At 37.9% G+C, this 21,851-nt stretch overlaps 1 protein-coding gene across 2 annotated transcripts in view; it reads left to right on the top strand.

Annotated features, from left to right (window-relative positions):
* The first annotated feature begins 923 nt into the window (after positions 1-923).
* trpa1b (transient receptor potential cation channel, subfamily A, member 1b) overlaps positions 924-21,851 on the top strand; it is a 63,967-nt gene continuing 43,039 nt past the window's right edge. The window contains exons 1-9 of one of the 2 annotated variants that reach the window (XM_061921877.1): positions 924-1,011; positions 5,333-5,411; positions 5,564-5,689; positions 9,752-9,914; positions 10,002-10,177; positions 17,738-17,845; positions 17,939-18,047; positions 19,180-19,325; positions 19,833-19,969. In XM_061921877.1, the coding sequence (XP_061777861.1) occupies positions 5,594-5,689; positions 9,752-9,914; positions 10,002-10,177; positions 17,738-17,845; positions 17,939-18,047; positions 19,180-19,325; positions 19,833-19,969 (935 nt within the window). In that variant the 5' untranslated portion in view covers positions 924-1,011; positions 5,333-5,411; positions 5,564-5,593. The remainder of the gene's footprint in view (positions 1,012-5,332; positions 5,412-5,563; positions 5,690-9,751; positions 9,915-10,001; positions 10,178-17,737; positions 17,846-17,938; positions 18,048-19,179; positions 19,326-19,832; positions 19,970-21,851) is intronic. The other variant, XM_061921878.1, reaches the window with a different exon arrangement.

The following is a 21,851-nucleotide window of genomic DNA, read 5'->3' as shown; positions in this document are numbered from 1 at the left end:
CAACCCTTAATGCTGAGTGCCAAGCAGTGTCCCATTTTTATAGTCTTTGGTATGACTCAGCCAGGGTTTAAACTCACAACCTACCGATCTCAGGGTCCTAATATTACTCATATGTTTTCATTATATTGTAACTTTTCTCTCACAAAGTAGTAGTTAAACTTCATGTTCATGTTTTGAAATTAAAGGGCAATAATAATTGTGAAAAATTAATTCCGAGTTATTGTTCTAATTGGGGTTAGGATCCATTAATCCAGTAGTTATTATTCATTATTATTAATAGTTATGTTGTTTTTTTGAAAAGTACAATTTTTGTTTTCTAAAATATGCGAATGAGTAATCTTGAAGAAATACCTGATGAATAAAAATGTCTGGACAAAGAGTAATTTAGTTGATTGGTTCACTGGGAAAAAAACTAACCATAGTACTGTTGTGATCCCCAGATAGTACTTCTTGCCCTGAAGATACCAGTCAGAATACTTGTATAATCCTCTGTTAATGATATACCTCATCTGATAATCCTGCATGATAAGGATTCCCCAGAGAATAATTTCTTAATCCCACCATCAACAAAGGGGTCTTAAAGGTCATTTTTGTTTCAGTTTTCAGACTTTATTGGAAAAAGCAGACTAAAGGAAGGAACAAAAAAAACAAACCTGGGCAGTAAAGAAAGAAATTGCTTTCTTCCGCTCGTGAAGAAATGCTCTAATGGCTGCTATTGAGTCGCGTGTACGGCGGGTGGTCAGTTTTGTTCAAATGTCACACAACCCCACACCTTTCAAATAGTAACAACAGTGAAGTATGGAATCATGCCACACTTCCTTTACTTTTGCAGTGTTTGTGAGATTTTGCAGCCGTCACTCATATTTCCTCTCATTAGAAAATGGGCATGGCCTCGGGCTCGGTGCAACATGATCAAAGTGTGCAGGTCGCAGGGGACAGCATTTTGTCTGCAGAAGAAAGAAGGGCGGTTTGCAGCTCTGAAGGGACAACATCTACAATTGTCTTCACATTGTAAGTCTTGGTTTTTTTTAAACATTACTTGGAAAATGCTTTAGAATAAGAGTTAAACATGTAAAAAAAAAAATGCCAAAAGTAATCAAATGATGCTTGCCTTGCAGCCACTTCTACTGTATAATTGATAATTAAGTAATGTCATTGAATATTTGTGAACATTGTTTTACTTGTAACATTATAACTTCATGCTCATATTTTTACACCTTTGCTGTTGTAAAATGACAGTTTTTTTTCATGCCATACTTGAACTATTTTCTTCAATTGCCGCGGTTTTATTCTGACAACAATGACATGTTTTATGCTGGTTATAAGAAGAGTCCATCATGCACTATTAGGTGCTTTTTCATAACACAAGGAGACTTTACAACATAATTACAACCCTCCAAAATAAATCAAATAAATGTATATTATTATAATTATATGGTAAGGGTAAACAGTAGTTTTCAGTAAATGCAAATACTGATCACATGTTTTTACCTGGACAATCAAACTTAAAATGATGCGTTATCACTAATTATTTACAAATATAAAAAAATATTTATATATTTTTTGGGAGTAAAATAGATCAATATTATTCTACAAATAATTAATATTTCTATTATAGAGGCAGATGCCATGTGCTATAGTTTTTTTAATTGTGCATTTATTATGATTAACGATCAATTGTCTCCATTTAAGTATGTTGTTGTAGTGTATTCAAAGTTTTTACTAATACTCAAATAAATGAATTAAAACATTTTTAAAGCCATTTACAAATGTATTTTTTTTAACTTGTTTTGAATGTCATAATACAATTTTCTGGTGTGATTTCAACAGGTGTGCATGATCACAGGCAACAGCTCACCTTTCATTCGAACAGTGACTCCATTGAGGCTGCTGAAAAATTATATAACATAATCATGAACCAATGCAATTTTACTATATTGTTCCAGAAATATAACAACAGCAATATTAGCACTGCAGCAATAAAGCAAATGGGAGTCATTTGCAGACGTTGCGCGGAAAGTGGCGTGCCATCATCCCCACCATCATCATTATTTGATATAATATGAATACAATGAATGGACGTTTCCTGGACCACGGTGAAGCATGAAGTTCTTTGTGGGTATTTTGGCGCGGCTGCTACTGTTGCATTGTGGTAAGATGATAAAATGATAAGCAGTAAGATATTGATGGAACATACCGGAAACATCCTCAATGTATCTTATTACACATATCACTCAATGCCATTATTACATTATAACACATTGCGCTGCCAATACCTAGTGAGCAAAAGTGTCGGGACACCGAAACAGTGTGGAAGTGGAAGAAACACCATAATATGAACCAGTGATTCCTAACCACAGTGCTGCAGCACATTTATGTTTGATTGATTTAATTGCCTTGAAGTAATTCGTTCATCTACCAATACCAGCGTCATACTGTAGACAGTTTAATGAGGGTGTCCAAACTTTGTCCACAAATAGCCACGTACTGAAACGTCAAGCATGCAGAGGCCATTTTAATATTTTTTTGCTAAAATAATTTATCTAAAAATAGACATACTGTACATGTATATTCTAGATTTTACCCTTTAAAATTGTTTTTAATCATATTTTTATATTGTTTTTATATTGGTTTTATATTTATTTATTTTTATTCAGTCATTGGAGCATAATATTGTTTTTTAATATTGTTTTTAACATGGTTGTGCAGCACTTTGGAAACGTTCTTGTTGTTTAAATGTGCTATACAAATAAAGTGGATTTGATTGGATCTAAAAGACAAAACTGTCAGGTAAAGGTGCAGACGAACCCCAAGATGCAGAGACAGCAGGCTGGATGCAAGGGAACATGATTTTATGTCCAAAAAATGCGGGAAAAACACAAACCAGGAACAGGCAAACAGGGAAAAGGAAGACAGCAAGCTGCAAACAGCTATCGGCATACAGGATACTGCAAACGGTCCACTGCATACAGCTACAATACTCCAGCGCTGACTGGAGCGAGAGGCAGGTATAAATAGTGGCCTGATTGGCAATTGCCACCAGGTGTGCTAAACTGCCAATCAGGGACAGGTGAGGGAAATAAGCGCTCAGGGAGACATGCAGGAAAAGGAAGCAAAATAAGAGCGCTGACAGGAAATAAAAACAAACAGAGGAACAACCAAAAATATAATTAAACTGTCAGTGACAAACCTGACAAAAACGTTATCGGTGACAAAGAATATCTTTATTAGTTATTAGTACTAAACTTACAGCACTTTTCATTAACCATTACATCTTTGTGTTCTTTTTTCCAACGTTTGTACTTTTTATTTTGTATAAATTAAATAAGCAAAAAAACAAAATTAGATATATATCTATATTTAAAAACAAAACGTTGTGTCAACTTTGTGTTGTCGGTGACTAAGCATCAGTATTCAATATTAAAATTAAAATGTCAGCTTTTAATACTTTAAACTGCATCGTTTTGCTCTATTTCCTTGAAATTGTACTTTTATGTTTTGTAAAAAAACAAGCATGTATACCTATACAGTATTTAAAGACAAAATGTTGTGTTATAGGTGACAAAGCATATCATTATTGTTACTCCAATTCCAGCTTTATTCATTACATTACATATTTTTTCAGAAATGTGCCCTTTTTAATTATGTAAAAAAAAGGTACAAAAAATTCTGTATATATCCACACATATATTGAAAGAAAAAACAGTGTGTTAGTTTTGTCATGATCAGACACCAATACAGAGAAGAAATAATAAGCCTTATAACAAAAAGGTGCTTTCACAAAGGAATCAGGAAAAAATAAGTAAGGACGCACACAAAAAGTGTAAAAAAAAAAACAGTACACAAAACGTGTGGAGAGTAAACAGCTAAGACAGTGCGTGGGGCAGAGCCACAGGAAGGAGAAGCGTGAGTGGAGCCAAAGCAGAGGTTATGAACACGACTGTAAGAGTGACCCCTCAGGAATCTACTGATGCCAAGTAAATGGACCAGAGAGCTCAGGAGAAATGAGTATCAGATATGCGCAAAGGGGGCTCCGCCTTGTGACCCAAAACACATACAGGCGGCAGCGAAGCCGCCAGATCATGACAAGATTTGTGTTATTTGTGACAAACCATATTATTATTTGTTATTAATTTTACAAGTTCTGCTTTTTCTCAGTGGGTTACAGCATGTGGCTTTTTTTCTTAACATTTTTAGTTTTATTTGATTTATCTTATTTCGGCCAACAAAACCTGAGCTGTCTGCCGCAAATACCCTCCGCCTACCATTTCGCATCCTACACAGGCAAAATAGCCAGAGATGTCCGATAATATTGGACTGCCGATACTATCGGCCGATAAATGCTTTGAAATGTAATATCGGAAATTATCGGTATAGGTTTCATAAAGTAAAATTTATGACTTTTTAAAACGCCGCTGGGACGTAGGGAGAAGCACAGAGCGCCAATAAACCTTAAAGGCAATGCCTTTGCGTGATGGCCCAATCACATAATATCTACGTCTTTTCACAAACCAAGTGAATGCAATGCATACTTAGTCAACAGCCATACAGGTCACACTGAAGGTGGCCGAATAAACAACTTTAACACAAATATGCGCCACACTGTGAACCCACACCGAACAAGAATGACAAACACATTTCGGGAAAACATCCGCACCGTAACACAACATAAACACAACAGAATAAATACTCAGAAACCCTTGCAGCACTAACTCTTTTGGAACGCTACAATATACACCCAAAACCCCGCCCACCTCAACCTCCTCATGCTCTCTCAGGGAGAGCATGTCCCAAATTCCAAGCTGCTATTTTGAGGCCTGTTACAAAAAAATAATGCACTTTGTGACTTCAATAAGAAATATGGCAGTGCCATGTTGGCATTTTTTTCCATAACTTGAGTTGATTTATTTTGGAAAACCTTGTTACATTGTTTAATGCATCCAGCGGGGCATCACAACAAAATTAGGTATAATAATGTGTTAATCCCACGACTGTATATACGGGTATCGGTTGATATCGGAATTGGTAATTAAGAGTTGGACAATATCGCATTATCGGACATCTCCAAAAATAACTAAAACAATTGGACACAAACCAACCAAGTATTGAACGTATTGTGGCTCGTTCATTAGCAAGTAGCGGCATAGCAAACATTTACCCACACCACACAAAAGAACAATCAACGCCAAGAACCACTTCTGTCATTTCCACTGTCATTCATGTGTGTGTTCATACACCAAGTAAAATCAACAAAAGTCGGGGAACACTGATATTGTTATTAAAGCACACAAATGGTGTACAATGACAACCTGCTTCAATCTCACCCACCCAGGACCACCAGCTGAAACAAGCCCCCCACATAATTGCTTTTCTCAATAACCCCAACCTCCCGCATCTGAATGCCCTTCCGGGTAAGGACAAAGTCATCTGGGTCAATTTTCCCTCAAGGCTCGGCTTAAGGCCTTATCTACCCTCTCAGCCACGTCCTTGCTAATGTACAGCAGGATGGAGACATGGCGCGATACTGTACATCCTGATTTGGTTTCTCTTTCCGTCCTCGCAGGGGCCGACGGTGCTGATTGGCAGCTGAGTGATGAACTTTGGCAGGGAGGTGGCCCGAATGACAAGTTGTTATACATATGTAGTAGAAGATGACAATACCACTATGGCGTGTCTAAATGTCTTTGAGGTTAGGACGTAATACACTATTACTTTCTTTATCTTCTAGAGCAGGGGTCACCAACCTTTTTGAAACCAAGAGCTACTTCTTGGGCACTGATTAATGCGAAGGGCTACCAGTTTGATACGCACTTAAATAAATTGCCAGAAAGAGCCAATTTGCTCAATTTACCTTTAATAAATAAATCTATCTACCGGTATGTATAAAAAAAAGGTATTTTTGTCTGTCATTCCGTCGTATATTTTTTTTCCTTTACAAAAGGTTTTTGGTAGAGAGTAAATGATGCAAAAAAACACTTAATTGAACGGTTTAAAAGAGGAGAAAAGAGGAAAAAAATTTAAATAAAATTTTGAAACATAGTTTATCTTCAATTTCGACTCTTTAAAATTCAAAATTCAACCGAAAAAAAGAAGAGAAAAACTAGCTAATTTCAATCTTTTTGAAAAAATTAAAAAAATAATTTATGGAACATCATTGGCAAATTTTCCTGATTAAGATTAATTTTAGAATTTTGATGACATGTTTTGAATAGGTTAAAATCCAATCTGCATTTTGTTAGAATATATAACAAATTGGAACAAGCTATATTTCTAACAAAGACAAATCATTATTTCTTCTAGATTTTCCACTTTTTTTTTTTTAAAGAAATTCGAAAGACTTTGAAATAATATTTAAATTTGATTATAAAGATTTTCTAGATTTGCCAGAATATTTTTGGGGGAATTTTAATCATAATAAGTTTGAAGAAATAGTTCACAAATATTATTTGTCGAAAAAACAGAAGCTAAAATGAATAATTAAATAAAAATGTATTTATTATTCTTTACAATAAAAAAATAAATTTACTTGAACATTGATTTAAATTGTCATGCAGGAAAGAAGAGGAAGTAATTTTAAAAGGTAAAAGAGTATATATGTGTTTAAAAATCCTAAAATCATTTTTAAGGTTATATTTTTTTCTCTAAAATTGTCTTTCTGAAAGTTATAAGAACCAAAGTAAAAAATATAAATTAATGTATTTAATCAAGTGAAGACCAAGTCTTTGAAATATTTTCTTGGATTTTCAAATTCTATTTGAGTTTTGTCTCTCTTAGAATTAAAAATGTCGAGCAAAGCGAGACCAACTTACTAGTAAATAAATACAATTTAAAAAAATAGAGGCAGCTCACTGGTAAGTGCTGCTATTTGAGCTATTTTTAGAACAGGCCAGCGGGCGACTCATCTGGTCCTTACGGGCGACCTGGTGCCCGCGGGCACCGTGTTGGCGACCCCTGTTCTAGAGGAACACAATATTGCAAATCGATCCAATACCATTTAAATACAGGAACAGTGATACTGAGTCACACCAGTGATACGATACTGCTTATTTTTTTAGTAAAAATTTAAATATCAAAAAAATATTCCCTTAATTTCACCCAGAATTGTTTGAGCATAATAAACTAAAGAGTGTAAAATAAGTAGACGAAAGCAATAATTAATTCTGTATTGGCTTATAGTGTTTGTAAATAATTGAGCAATGTATTATGTATGCAATACATTTACAAATCACAACACTTTTAGTAAGATAAATATATTTTATGGTATTACATGGATAAAGATGGATTTTGGCTTTCAAAATTGCTGGAATTCATTTGTATTTCACAAGAAAAAGTTACATAGACCTATAATGAGGAAATAATAGTAATTATAGAAATAAAGTTGTAATATAATATTATACTTCATTATTATTACAGCTAATATCAAAAGAATTACAACAGGAATTAAGTTTTATTTTCCAGGGCGATAAGTTCATATACAGTGGGGCAAAAAAGTATTTAGTCAGCCACCGATTGTGCAAGTTCTCCCATTTAAAATGATGACAGAGGTCTGTAATTTTCATCATAGGTACACTTCAACTGTGAGAGACAGAATGTGGAAAAAATCCAGGAATTCACATTGTAGGAATTTTAAAATATTTATTTGTGAATTATGGTGGAAAATAAGTATTTGGTCACTTCAAACAAGGAAGATCTCTGGCTCTCACAGACCTGTAACTTCTACTTTGAGAAGCTCTTCTGTCCTCTACTTGTTACCTGTATTAATGGCACTTGTTTAAACTCGTTATCTGTATAAAAGACACCTGTCCACAGCCTCAAACAGTCAGACTCCAAACTCCACTATGGCCAAGACCAAAGAGCCGTCGAAGGACACCAGGAAAAGATTTGTAGACCTGCACCAGATTAGGAAGAGTGAATCTACAATAGGCAAGCAGGTTGGTGTGAAATAATCAACTGCGGGAGCAATTATCAGAAAATGGAAGACATACAAGACCACTGATAATCTCCCTCGATCTGGGGCTCCACGCAAGATCTCATCCCGTGGGGTCAAAATGATCATAAGAACGGTGAGCAAAAATCCCAGAACCACACGGGGGTACCTGGTGAAGGACCTGCAGAGAGCTGGGACCAAAGTAACAAAGGTTACCATCAGTAACACACTACGCCGAGAGGGAATCAAATCCTGCAGTGCCAGACGTGTCCCCCTGCTTAAACCAGTGCATGTCCAGGCCCGTCTGAAGTTTGCCAGAGAGCACATGGATGATACAGAAGAGGATAGGGAGAATGTCATGTGGTCAGATGAAACCAAAATAGAACTTTTTGGTATAAACTCAACTCGTCGTGTTTGGAGGAAGAAGAATACTGAGTTGCATCCCAAGAACACCATACCTACTGTGAAGCATGGGGGTGGAAACATCATGCTTTGGGGCTGTTTTTCTGCTAAGGGGACAGGACGATTGATCCGTGTTAAGGAAAGAATGAATAGGGCCATGTATCGTGAGATTTTGAGCCAAAACCTCCTTCCATCAGTGAGAATTTTGAATGGTTGACCAAATACTTATTTTCCACCATAATTTACAAATAAATTCTTTAAAATTCCTACAATGTGAATTCCTGGATGTTTTTTCACATTCTGTCTCTCACAGTTGAAGTGTACCTATGATGAAAATTACAGACCTCTGTCATTATTTTAAGTGGGAGAACTTGCACAATCGGTGGCTGACTAAATACTTTTTTGCCCCACTGTAATCAAAATAATATATATTCCTGGGTGTACCCTATTGACTGAAGTCAGGTGTGATAAGTTCAAGGTTACCTGTGATCCTAATTAGGATAAGCGCTTTCGAAAATGGATGCATGGATGTATTATAAACAAAATTAAAAACATTTCATGAGAATAAAGTCATACTTTGTATATTATATTTTATCATTCAATATATATATATATATATATATATATATATATATATATATATATATATATATATAAAGAAAACTACGACTGATAATATTACAGGAATAAAGACCCATTTTTATTTTAATATTACAGGAATAAAATTGCATCCCACAAAAAAAGGTCTTGTAATATTACAAGACAAAAGTCATGCATTACGACAAAGAAGTATTCTCGATTTATGGTAATACGTCGTATTTTAGCTTACATGATATTATATAACCTTATATAAGTGTAACTACTATAAAAAAATATAGACGGATTGTTCTTTTGATATTACAGGTATTAAAAAGTACAGCTATTATGACAGCAAAGTCACATATAGTGAACACAAATATATAAAAAATTAATAGGAATAAAGTCATACTTTTATGAGAAAAAGACTAATGAATTTTTTTTTTTTTAAATTGATATGTAACTAAAGTCCATCCATCCATTTCCTACCGCTTATTCCCTTTTGGCGTCGCGGGGGGCGCTGGCGCCTATCTCAGCTACAATCGGGCGGAAGGCGGGTACACCCTGGACAAGTCGCCACCTCATCACAGGGCCAACACAGATAGACAGACAACATTCACACTCACATTCACACACTTGGGCCAATTTAGTCATTTTGTACATTTTTATATTACAAAAAATTTGTATTCTCCAAAAATATATAACATATTGGTCCCCAAGCAAATGTAAACTTACACAAATTAAAAATAAATTAAAAACACACAAACAACAGTAGATAATAAATGTGTGTATGTAATGCCAGCGTTTACAGTGTACAAGCATGTTTAAATCAATGCCATGTGTTAGTTGGCCGAGAAGGGTGACCAGGCGCTGCTGGAGAACCTGGTGAGGAAGAACCCTCAGGTCCTAAGTGAGAAAGATGAGAACGAAGCCAGTCCCGTACATCATGCCGCCGCGGGCGGCCATGTCACCCTCATCCAATTCATCAGCGCTGTCATGGGCCCGCATGGTACTTCATCCGCCTCCATTGGTCATGAAAGTGTGTCGACCATTTTTATATATTAACTACACTTATGTTCACATTCTCCCTTTAAAGTTCTCAACAGCTGCGACGAGCATGGCAACGTGCCCCTTCACTGGGCCGTGGACAAGAACAAGGCGGAGAGCTGCACGGCTCTAATGGACCTGGGGGCCGAGCCGAACATCCTCAACAAGGCCCTGCTGTCCCCTCTGCACTTGGCCATCAGCAAGGGACACAACAATCTGGTGGAGGTGAACTCACACACCTGTTATAGGGACTCCCTTGTGCAAAACACATCTATGTACAGCAGGAGACTTTACACAAACAACTTATGCATAGTTTTTATGGTGTGCAGGGTCAGTTCAGGAGACCCCAATCCCAGCTGACATTGTGTGAGAGGCAGGCGACAATTTAGAAAAGGTCGGGTCGCGAGGGGCAGCAGCCAAAGCAGGGAAGCCCAGACTTCCCTCTCCACAGCCACTTCGTCCAGCTCCTCCCGGGGGATCCCGAGGCGTTCCCAGGTCACCCGGGAGACACCGTCTTCCCAACGTGTCCTGGGTCTTCCCCGTGGCCTCCTACCGGTCAAACCTGCCCAAAACACCTTCCTAGGGAGGCGTTCAGGTGTTATCCTGACCAGATGCCCGAACCACCTCACCTGGCTCCTCTCGATGTGGAGGAGCAGCGGCTTTACTTTGAGTTCCTCCCGGATGACAGGGCTTCTCAACTTGTCTCTAAGGAAGAGCCCCGCCACCCGGCGGAAGAAACAAATGTTGACTGCTTGTACCCGTGATCTTGTCCTTTCGGTCATAACTCAAAGCTCATGACCATAGGTGAGGATGGGAGCGTAGATCGACCGGTAAATTGAGAGCTTTTTCTTCCGGCTCATCTCCTTCTTCACCACAACGAATCGATAACATCGTCCCCAATACTTGAAGACGCCGCACTGATCCGCCTGTCGATCACACGATCCACTCTTCTGACTCGTGAACAAAACTCAGAGGTACTTGAACTCCTCCACTTGGAGCAAGATCTCCTACCCCAACCCGGAGATGGCACTCCACCCTTTTCCGTGCAAGAACCATGGGCTCGGACTTGGAGGTGCTGATTCTCATCCCACTCGCTTCACACTCTGCTGCGAACCGATCCAGTGAGAGCTGAAGATCCTGGCCAGATGAAGCCCCCAGGACCACGTCATTTGCAAAAAGCAGAGACCTAATCCTGCAGCCACCAAACCAGATACCCTCAACGCCCTGACGGCGCTTTAAAATTCTGTCCATAAAAGTTATGAACAGAATCGGTGACAAAGGGCAGCCCTGGCGGAGTCCAACCCTCACTGGAAACGTGTCCGACTTACTGCCGGCAATGCGGACCAAGCTCTTACACTGATCGTACAAGGAGCGGACCGCCACAATCAGACAGTCCGATACCCCATACTCTCTGAGCACTCCCCACATGACTTCCACGGTCGAATGCCTTCTCCAAGTCCATAAAACACATGTAGACTGGTTAGGCAAACTCCCATGCACCCTAAAGGACCATGCCAAGAGTATAGAGCTGGTCCACAGTTCCAGGACGAAAACCGCACTGTTCCTCTTGAATCCGAGGTTCGACTGTAGCCTCCTCTACAGTACACCTGTGGAGGAGGCTGAGGAGTGTGATTCTTCAATAGTTGGAACACATCCTCCGGTTCCCCTTCTTAAAGAGAGGAACTACCACCCCAGTTTGCCGATCCATAGGTACCACCCCCAATGTCCACACAATGTTCAGAGTCTTGTCAACCAAGACAGCGCCACAGCATCCAGAGCCTTAAGGAACTCCGGGCAGATCTCATCCACCCTCGGGTCCTTCCCACCAAGGAGTTTTTTAACTACCTGAGGCGGCGGATGGTGGTCCAGAATCACTTCAAAGTAGTTAGGAAGTCGTTTTCCATGACTTCCCCAGACTCCTCCCATGTCCGAGTTTTCCGCAGTCCAAATAATATAGCTGTGGAAGTTCAATAATAAGTTTGCTTGAATCACATTAAGAATGTCTGGGACTAATACACACCCATATTAAAAATATAGAAATATTCATTCCACCTGTATAGCGGCAAAACTAGCTTCTAACACTTTGCTCAACACAAACGTCGTAACATCATTATAGATCACCTGTAAGCTTTCACACACAGCACCAAAATTTTAGCACGAGGATGGGGTGATAGAGGGAAGGTAAACATGTGATCTATCTATGAGAAATGTATGTACAAGTTTCCATTTTGAATCTCATTGCTATGCCTGTGGTGCATTCAAGGACCCTTACAATTAGTTGCCTCACTAGTTTTTTTTAACCCTTGTGTAATGTTCATATTGTTGTTACTCAGCCAGTGTTTGTGGGTCTGATGGACCCGTTGCATTTTGGGGCTTTTAATGCCTCACAATCAAACACCTTTATGTTAAAATTCTGAACAGATGTTTTTTTGGAATAAGGTAAACATCTGTTTGGTATTTTAACATAAAAGTGTCAAATCAAAACCCTTTTATGTTAAGATACTGAACAGATGTTTTATGGGATAAGATAAACAACTGTTCAGAATTTTAACATAAAGGTGTTTGATTGTGAGGCATTAAAAGCCACAAAATGCAAAGGGTCCATCAGACCCACAAACGCAGGCTGAGTAACAACAATATGAACATTGCACGGAAAATTTCTCTGCCAGTTTCTGCATCCCACAAGGATTCTTCTTTTGTGTTTCTGCACCTGCGGTTCGTACACAAGGTTGCAACATTGTTTGTCAACACTGTCTGCTCTCATTTTCTCGCACATTTGACCCTCTGATGTTCTGTGTACCTACACTCTGTCCTCCTCCTGTCTAGGCTTGCTGTGGGTGGGTGGGTGTGTTTGGTACACAGAACATCAATTTCCAAACTTCTATTAGCCCCGCGTCCACTGGACCCGAGGCTAATAAGGGGGGGTGTATGGTGTGTGGTCATTAAATATGCATTCTGATATTTGTTCTTCACAGAAAATGAGTCAAAGTCAGTGAGTCTCAGTTTGAAAAATTAATTAATCTTATCATTTTTCTTTTAATAAAAAATGAAAACGGGTCCCACAGAACCGAACACCACACAAGGGTTAAAGGAATCATAGTTGTTTTTTTCTTCTTCTTGTTTTAAAACACTTTATTGTGGTCTACATAACATGTAATGATGGTTTAGTCAAAATTTTGCATAGAATTTTCAGTAAAGACCTATCTTCAAGCCACTTTTGGGCTGCTTCTCAAAACGTGTTTGAGAGGTAGAATGAGTGAATTATGTCAACGCTCCGGCAGCCTCGTTTTCGTTTTTGTTTTGCAAAGACTGTATGGAATATGGAAATCGGTGATCTTTACCAGCATATCTAGTTTTTATTTGACTTTCACTACACCACAGCATCCCATATGATATAACGAGACCAGCGGCTCACCAGGAGATGATGCGGGTGGAAGAGAGAAAGGAAAGAAGCTGGACTGCAAATCTCATACGATACGCTAGCTAATGTTAAACTTCAACCGACTCTTTATCTTTCAAATTCTACATCCTAGAGTATACATGTGTAAAATGACGATAAAATGTTTTTACATTTTACATTATGTCAATACTTTTTCTACGCTGTTGTTTCAAAACTTTGTAAACAATAGAGGCTCGAGCTGACTATGACGTAAACCACGCCATGTGTGACATCGGATTATATTACTAGGTGTCTATTGCCAAACACTGTAGGCACTGAGCCAATTAAAAGTACTTTTTGAGAAAACCGTTCTTTATTTTCGCTATTGTCATACAATAGAAGGCCAAGCTAGCCATTCAACAACTCAAACCAACATTGCTAATGTGTCATTCACACATTGGCACGAATAATAACAGTTCAAAGTAAAGCACTTTTTACTTCAGCTAAGACTGAAAGTTTGTGTAGTGATTTGTGCTGGTTAAAGCAACCAACAACAGAGCATTTTCCTTCATTCGGTTTCATTGTTGACATGTTGTAGTAAACCTGGTCCTACCTCAATTAAAAATGGACGACTTGCGCAAAGATGTTTGGGTTAATTAATCCGCTGTAGGTTAGAAAACGTCTCAAGTCGGAGCAAATTCCAAACAGACAATTTGGAGGAAGTATGACAAAAGGCAAGATGGTTTTATAAATATTCTGCAATTTCTCCGTTTGATTTAAAACATTTTAGCAAATTAAGGAAACCCCAAATTACACATAAACAGCTACCAATATGTAAGAAAATTGAGCTTTGCATAATAGAGCCTCTTTAAAGACAGGGGGAGAACATACATACAAAAATACAGTACATACCTACATACCGTCCGTACATCCATAAGCACACTCACTGTACAAACATATATATACACATATATGTACATATACATTCACTGTACAAACATACATATACACATGCATGTACGTATACATTCACTGTACAAACATACATATACACATGCATGTACATATACATTCACTGTACAAACATACATATACACATGCATGTACATATACATTCACTGTACAAACATACATATACACATACATGTACATATACATTCACTGTACAAACATACATATACACATGCATGTACATATACATTCACTGTACAAACATACATATACACATACATGTACATATACATTCACTGTACAAACATACGTATACACATACTGTACATATACAATACACCCATGCACATAATCACGTTTCATCAAGCATATATTAACGTTGTTGCCCTAGGGTAAACTGGGTAACACATGGCACACTGACAAAGCTTAACCTACTGTTACTATAACAATCTAGAAGGTTAATATAGCTGGCTTCTCTTTCTTCCCCTCCATTTATCTGCTTTCTTTTGTATCTCTAGTTATCATTAAGTATACGTATTGTTGCATTTGAAAAACTATTGTTGATAATAGAGGTAAAGTATTGGTATTGTTCATTATCAATAGTCCTATTTCTATTTACAGTATCTGTGTTTTGCTCCATTTGTTAAAAAGTTAAAAGTAAAGTTAAAGTACCAATGATTGTCACACACACACTAGGTGTGGCGAAATTATTCTCTGCATTTGACCCATCACCCTTGATCACACCCTGGGAGGTGAGGGGAGCAGTGGGCAGCAGCGGTGCCGCGCCCGGGAATCATTTTGGTGATTTAACCCCCAATTCCAACCCTTAATGCTGAGTGCCAAGCAGGGAGGTAATGGGTCCCATTTTTATAGTCTTTGGTATGACTCAGCCGGGATTTGAACTCACGACCTACCGATCTCGGACACTCAACCAACTCAGTGGCCTAGTGGGTAGACTGTCCGCCTTGTAGTGTAATAATGTTCATTGTCATTTCTGTATCATTTATTTCACAAACTGCTCCTTTTCTATCACTTTTACCATCATAGTTGTACATATCCTATTTGCTGATGTTGCTCTATTATTGTTGTTATTGTTGTGTTTGCTGTTGTTGTATTTGTCTCTCTGTCTTATCCCCAACCTTGTCCCCACAATTTCCCCTTCTGTGTTCCTTTTTTTCCCTATTTCTATCCCTTCCTGCTCCGGCCCGGCTGCACCAAATGATAATATGAATACATTTAATAAAGTAAATACAAATAAGGCAACAGGAGAAGTATCCCACACTTCTCTTTTGTAAAGTAAATGTGTACAGCCGATATGGGCATCTACATTAACAATATGATTTGCCTAAGAAACTGGAAAGTACAAAAAATACAGGTGGAGAAAACATCCAAAATGTAATAATACAATAATAAATGAGTAAAGGAAACTTGACAGATTTATAATCAGATTTATTCATACTCATAATTATTTAAATTCATGTTTTGACCACTTTGTATAAAATTTTGGGTACTTTTTTTTTTGAACAAAAAACAATCATATTAGAAGGTTTATCTAGATATGTTATAGATTAAGATTAATCCCATCTTTAGAAAAACAAATCAAAAACCTTACGGTTTTAACCGGTGCTGTCAAATGATTGGTTACACTTTTACATCTGGATTAATCATGATTAATCACACGTATTTACTTGCTTGCATCATTTAAATTAATTAAAAAAAAACACAATATTTGGACAGAAATGCAGTTTTATTGTCAGAATGTCCTAAAACAATCTTTTTAACACGTTTTAATTAAATGCACATACAGTAATTTATTTGCGTAAATCTTGGTAACAAATTAATCTAAAGTCCTGTCTGATTATATTAACAAGGGAAATTTGCCAGCGAGCACACCAGTTGGAGTCTCCTCACTCATCTTTGACCTGACCACTGATCTACAACAATCATAGAGAATGTACAGTGAAAATAAATTGTGTGATTAAACTGAATATGTACATGATTGAAGCAATATTTTATTGTGATTAATCATGAGTTAGCTCTGTATTTTCGACAGGCCATGTGTGTTTTAAAAAGTTAGTTTAAACCAGGGGTTACAAACATTTTTGAAACCAAGAGCTACTTCTTGGGTACTGATTAATGCGAAGGGCTACCAGTTTGATACACACTTAAATAAATTGCCAGAAATAGCCAATTTGCTCAATTTACCTTTAATAAATAAATCTATATATATATAAAAAATGGGTATTTTGTCTGTCATTCCGTCGTACATTTGTTTTCCTTTTACGGAAGGTTTTTTGTAGAAAACACTTAATTGAACGGTTTAAAAGTGGAGAAAACAGGAAAAAAATTAAAATTAAATTTTGAAACATAGTTTATCTTCAATTTCGACTTTTTAAAATTCAAAATTCAACTGAAAAAAGAAGAGAAAAACTAGCTAATTCGAATCTTTTTGAAAAAATAAAAAAAATAATTTACGGAACATCACTAGTAATTTTTCCTGATTAGGATTAATTTTAGAATTTTGATGACATGTTTTAAATAGGTTGAAATCCAATCTGCACTTCGTTAGAATATATAACAAATTGGACCAAGCTATATTTCTAACAAAGACAAATAATTATTTCTTCTAGATTTTCCAGAACAAAAATTTTAAAAGAAATTCAAAAGACTTTGAAATAAGATTTAAATTTGATTCTACAGATTTTCTAGATTTACCAAAATATTTTTTTTGAATTTCAATCATAATAAGTTTGAAAAAATATTTCACAAATATTCTTCGGGGAAAAAACAGAAGCTAAAATGAAGAATTAAATTAAAATGTATTTATTATTTTTAACATTAAAAAAAAAAAGTTACTTGAACATTGATTTAAATTGTCAGGAAAGAAGAGGAAGTAATTTAAAAGGTAAAAAGGTATATGTGTTTAAAAATCCTAAAATCATTTTTAAGGTTGTATTTTTTCTCTCAAACTGTCTTTCTGAAAGTTATAAGAAGCAAAGTAAAAAAATAAATGAATTTATTTAAACAAGTGAATACCAAGTCTTTAAAATATTTTCTTGGATTTTCAAATTGTATTTGAGTTTTGTCTCTCTTAGAATTTAAAATGTCGAGCAAAGCGAGACCAGCTTGCTAGTAAATAAATAAAGTTTAAAAAATAGAGGCAGAATCACTGGTAAGTGCTGCTATCTGAGCTATTTTTAGAACAGGCCAGCGGGCGACTCATCTGGTCCTTACGGGCTACCTGGTGCCTGCGGGCACCGCGTTGGTGACCCCTGGTTTAGACCAAATGTGTGCAATAATAATTTTTTTCAGTGCATGTAAACATATCAAATGTGTATGGGGTAGCCACTTTGGGTTTATAATAGTATGGGGGGGGAGGGGGGGCCTTTAGGAGTATTGTGTATGGAGGCTCACACACCTGGCTGTGACTAAAGGTGAACTGTTGGCCTTCGCAGCTTCTGCTCTCCTACAGCACAGTAGACTACAACCAGTCAGGAGATCTTGACAACACTCCTTGCATGATGGCCTGCTCCCTCAACAACTGTAACGCTCTCAGTTTGTTGGTAAGCACCCAAAGGCTCCCCTTGCACATTCATGCATGCTTGCACCCAGTGCCTGTCCCAAAAAAAACCAAACATCTGTACTGTCTCTTAAAGATAAAGCACGGAGCACGGCTCTGCCGGCAGAACAAGATGGGGCATTTTGCAGTGCACGCCGCTGCCTTCGCAGGTGCAAAGAAGGCCATGGAAATCGTCCTGAAGGCCGGTATGACAAACAAGAGTGATGCGGATGGTGCCTATCTCAGCTAAAATCGGGCGGAAGGCGGGGTACACCTTGGATATGTTGCCACCTCATCGCAGTTACAGCATATTAAAGACAAACGTGAAATGCCATGATACAAAAAAAAGTTTTATATTCTGGGAATTAAGTGACATTTCTGTGAGGAAACGACTCATGATATTATAGAAATAAAGTCAGAAAACAGTCTTTGTAATATTTTTATATAAATAATTTGAGAAGATTTATAGGCATATTAAAAAAAATAAATTTTTTGTATACAATGTATATATACTACAAAATATATAATTATTAATATGGGAATAAAACCATATTTTAATAAGTTTTTAATTGTATTTTTAAGATAATTAAAAACATTTACATTTATAATTAAACTGGATTAGCTATAATCAGGAATAATTGCACTTATATTTATTATAAATATAATAAATAAAATTATAGAAAATTTTAAAAAAGTTTGGTTTGAAATTGTCAATTTGAAAAAATACAAGGACAAAGTTATAAAGTATTAGCATAATCATTATATGATGAAAAAAATAATACTTATGGTAAAAATTTTTACCATAAGTAGCTGCAGCTGACATAGGCTCCAGTACCCACCGAGGCCCCAAAAGGGACAAGCGGTAGAAAATGGATGGATGTTGGAATATTGTAAAAACTAAAATTAAATTATTTCTTTTTAAAATATAGTGTGATTATGAGGGAAAGAAAGTCTTACAGAAATATTAGTTTGAGATTAAAAAAAAAGAACCAAATTGTGCATTTATGAGAAAAGTGATAGCAAAATATTGTTGTAATTTACACAACATTTTTTGCAATATTGTGAGACTAAAGTTGGAAAAAAAGGGGTGAGAATCTAATGAAAAACAATTAATCAAAAAAATCCATATTCTCAGAGGCGTAGCAGCGGAAGAAATAGGAAGAAATTACATCTTTTTCCAAATCTGTTAAGATAAGTTTGATGGCAGAATGAGTTGATTTGTAGTTCTTGCTGCACAATGTCAGAGTGAACACAATCTGCGGTGAACTTAAAACTCCTCAAAAATGACTTTGTTCAGGTCCTAACACTATTACATCTTATTTGATTATCAACCAACAGGGGAGGAGCTGGGCTATTTCAGTGAAAACCACATTAACTACGTCGACAAATCCAACAGCAGTCCTCTCCATCTGGCCGTGAGAGGCGGAAACATCGAGACGATCCGTTTCTGCATCAGCAGGGGGGCCAAAATTGACCAGCAACAGGTTGCTAAATCCAACTTTACAAAATGATTTGCGTTGCTTTCCTTTTTCTTTTTTGCCTTGATCGAGCTGCAGCACTCTGCTAGAAGTGTTGCACAACAAAATAACGGTGGCCGTCTGCTGGTGACGTTCACGTCTATCCGGAGTTGGATCAGGAACATAGAGAACACAGACGGCTGGCTAAATTGTTACAAATTACCTCCACTTACACTGTGGAACAATCATTGGCCTCCTCCTGCCAGTTCTGGTTATCTCATTAAAGGCTTGTGTTACACATCCCAAGCAAGTCTGGGAGATACTTTACTAAGTACGCGCGTGCGAGTGTGTGTGTGTGTGTGTGTGTGTGTGTGTGTGTGTGTGTGTGTGTGTGTGTGTGTGTGTGTACGCTAAGTTCTGCTGTCAAACTCAATATGTCACAGTGTAGGGCGTAATCTTATTGGAGGAACTTGTGATAATTAGAGTGATGTATTGCTTACTAATTGTTGTATGCGTATGTTTGCTGGCGTGCAGCACGACAAGTCGACGCCGCTTCATTTGGCGTGCACCCAGGGCGCCATCGAGGTGGTCAAACTGATGCTATGCTCCCACACCCGAGTGGAGGAGATCATTAACCTCAAGGATGGGGGCTGTCAGACGCCTCTACACAGGTGGGCGTACCGTACCTCTTCACTCTGGAATGACTATCACACTTACTTTTATTTGTTTTATATTTAGATTGACGCATAAACGAGTCTTAGATGGTGGCGTATCCCATAGTCGTCGAGCATGTGATCTAAAAGCGCAAAAAACCATTGAGGTCTATTGTTAGAGCTAAGTTCAAAAAGCATTGGTGTTAACAGTTGTGGCTGTAGGAAACCACCTGATGTAGTATTTACAAACTCAGCAAGATGGCAGTACCATTAGTGGTCAGCACCTGGCAGCAACAGAAACAGAGGACAAAGACCTAGTGTTGGAGACACGTCCTAAGAAATGAGACGCAACACATACAATAATCTGTAAAAAGTGTTTAGGAGCTACAATAGTTACAATAGCTGCGTAAACTAAGTCACCACAAGGAGCTATTTGAAAAATAAACATTCTAACTATGGTAAATTTTAAATTCAGAAAGTAGATTATCTTTCATGAAATGTATGTATTATCAGAGTCAGAGTTTGGTCCGCATTGCCGGCAGTAAGTCGGACCCGTTTCCAGCGAGAGTTGGACTCCGCCACGCTGCCCTTTGTCACCGATTCCGTTCATAACTTTTATTGGCAGAATTTCTAGGCGCAGTCAGGGCGTTGAGGGGATCTGGTTTGGTGGCTGCAGGATTAGGTCTCTGCTTTTTGCAGATGATGTGGTCCTTATGGGTTCATCTGGCCAGGATCTTCAGCTCTCACTGGATCGGTTCGCAGCCGAGTGTGAAGCGACTGGGATGAGAATTAGCACCTCCAAGTCCGAGTCCATGGTTCTCGCCCGGAAAAGGGTGGAGTGCCATCTCTGGGTTGGGGAAGGAGATCTTGCCCCAAGTGGAGGAGTTCAATTACCTAGGAGTTTGTTCATGAGTGCGGGAACGTCTTTAGTATTGCGGACGCTGTATTAATCCGTTGTGGTGCAGAAGGAGCTGAGCTGGAGGGCAAAGCTCTCAATTTACCAGTCGATCTACGTTCCCATCCTCACCTATGGTCATGAGCTTTGGGTTATGACCGAAATGGTTGAAATTTGTTTCCTCTGCCGGGTGGCAAGTCTCTCCCTTAGATATGGGGTGAGAAGCTCTGTCATCCAGGAGGTCAAAGTAAAACCGCTGCTCCTCCACAACGAGAGGAGACAGATGAGGTGTTCGGGCATCTGGTCAGGATGCCACCCAAACGCCTCCCTATGGAGGTGTTTCAGGCACGTCCAACCGGTAGGAGGCCACGGGGAAGACCCAGGACACGTTGGGAAGACTATCTCTCCCAGCTGGCCTGGGAACGCTTCGGGATCCCCCGGGAGGAGCTGGACGAAGTGGCTGGGGAGAGGGAAGTCTGGGCCTCCCTGCTTAGGTTACTGCCCCCACACCCCGATAAGGATAAGCAGAAGAAAATGGATGGATGGATGGATGAAATGTAGAAAATTGTAGTGAAGTTTGCCATAGTTAACTAGCTACAACTGTCTTAGCTAGCTCATATGTTGAACCATTTTTAAATTAAAGCAACATTCTAAACAATGCTCATTCTGAAAGTAGATTAGCTGTTTAATTGTTCATGAAATGCAGTAAATTGTAATAAATGGTGTTAGCTGCAAATGTGACATCGTAAGTTTACAAACTACAGCCACGTTGGCTAACTCATACAATGAGCCATTTTTATATGAAAGCAACATTCTAAACATAGCAAATGCTCCTTCTGAAAGTAGATTAGCTGTTTAATCATTCATGAAACGTAGTAAATTGTAGTGTAGTCCTTTAGCTGCTAGCCTGACGTTGTAATTTAGCTACAGCCGCGTTAGATAGCTCGTATGAAGAGGTATTTTAAAATATAAACTCCATTCTGAACTTAGCTAATGTAAATTCTG

The sequence above is a fragment of the Nerophis ophidion genome, linkage group LG15, assembly GCF_033978795.1.
Source record: "Nerophis ophidion isolate RoL-2023_Sa linkage group LG15, RoL_Noph_v1.0, whole genome shotgun sequence".
Taxonomy (NCBI): domain Eukaryota; kingdom Metazoa; phylum Chordata; class Actinopteri; order Syngnathiformes; family Syngnathidae; genus Nerophis; species Nerophis ophidion.
This window is presented reverse-complemented; position numbering and strand designations above follow the sequence as displayed.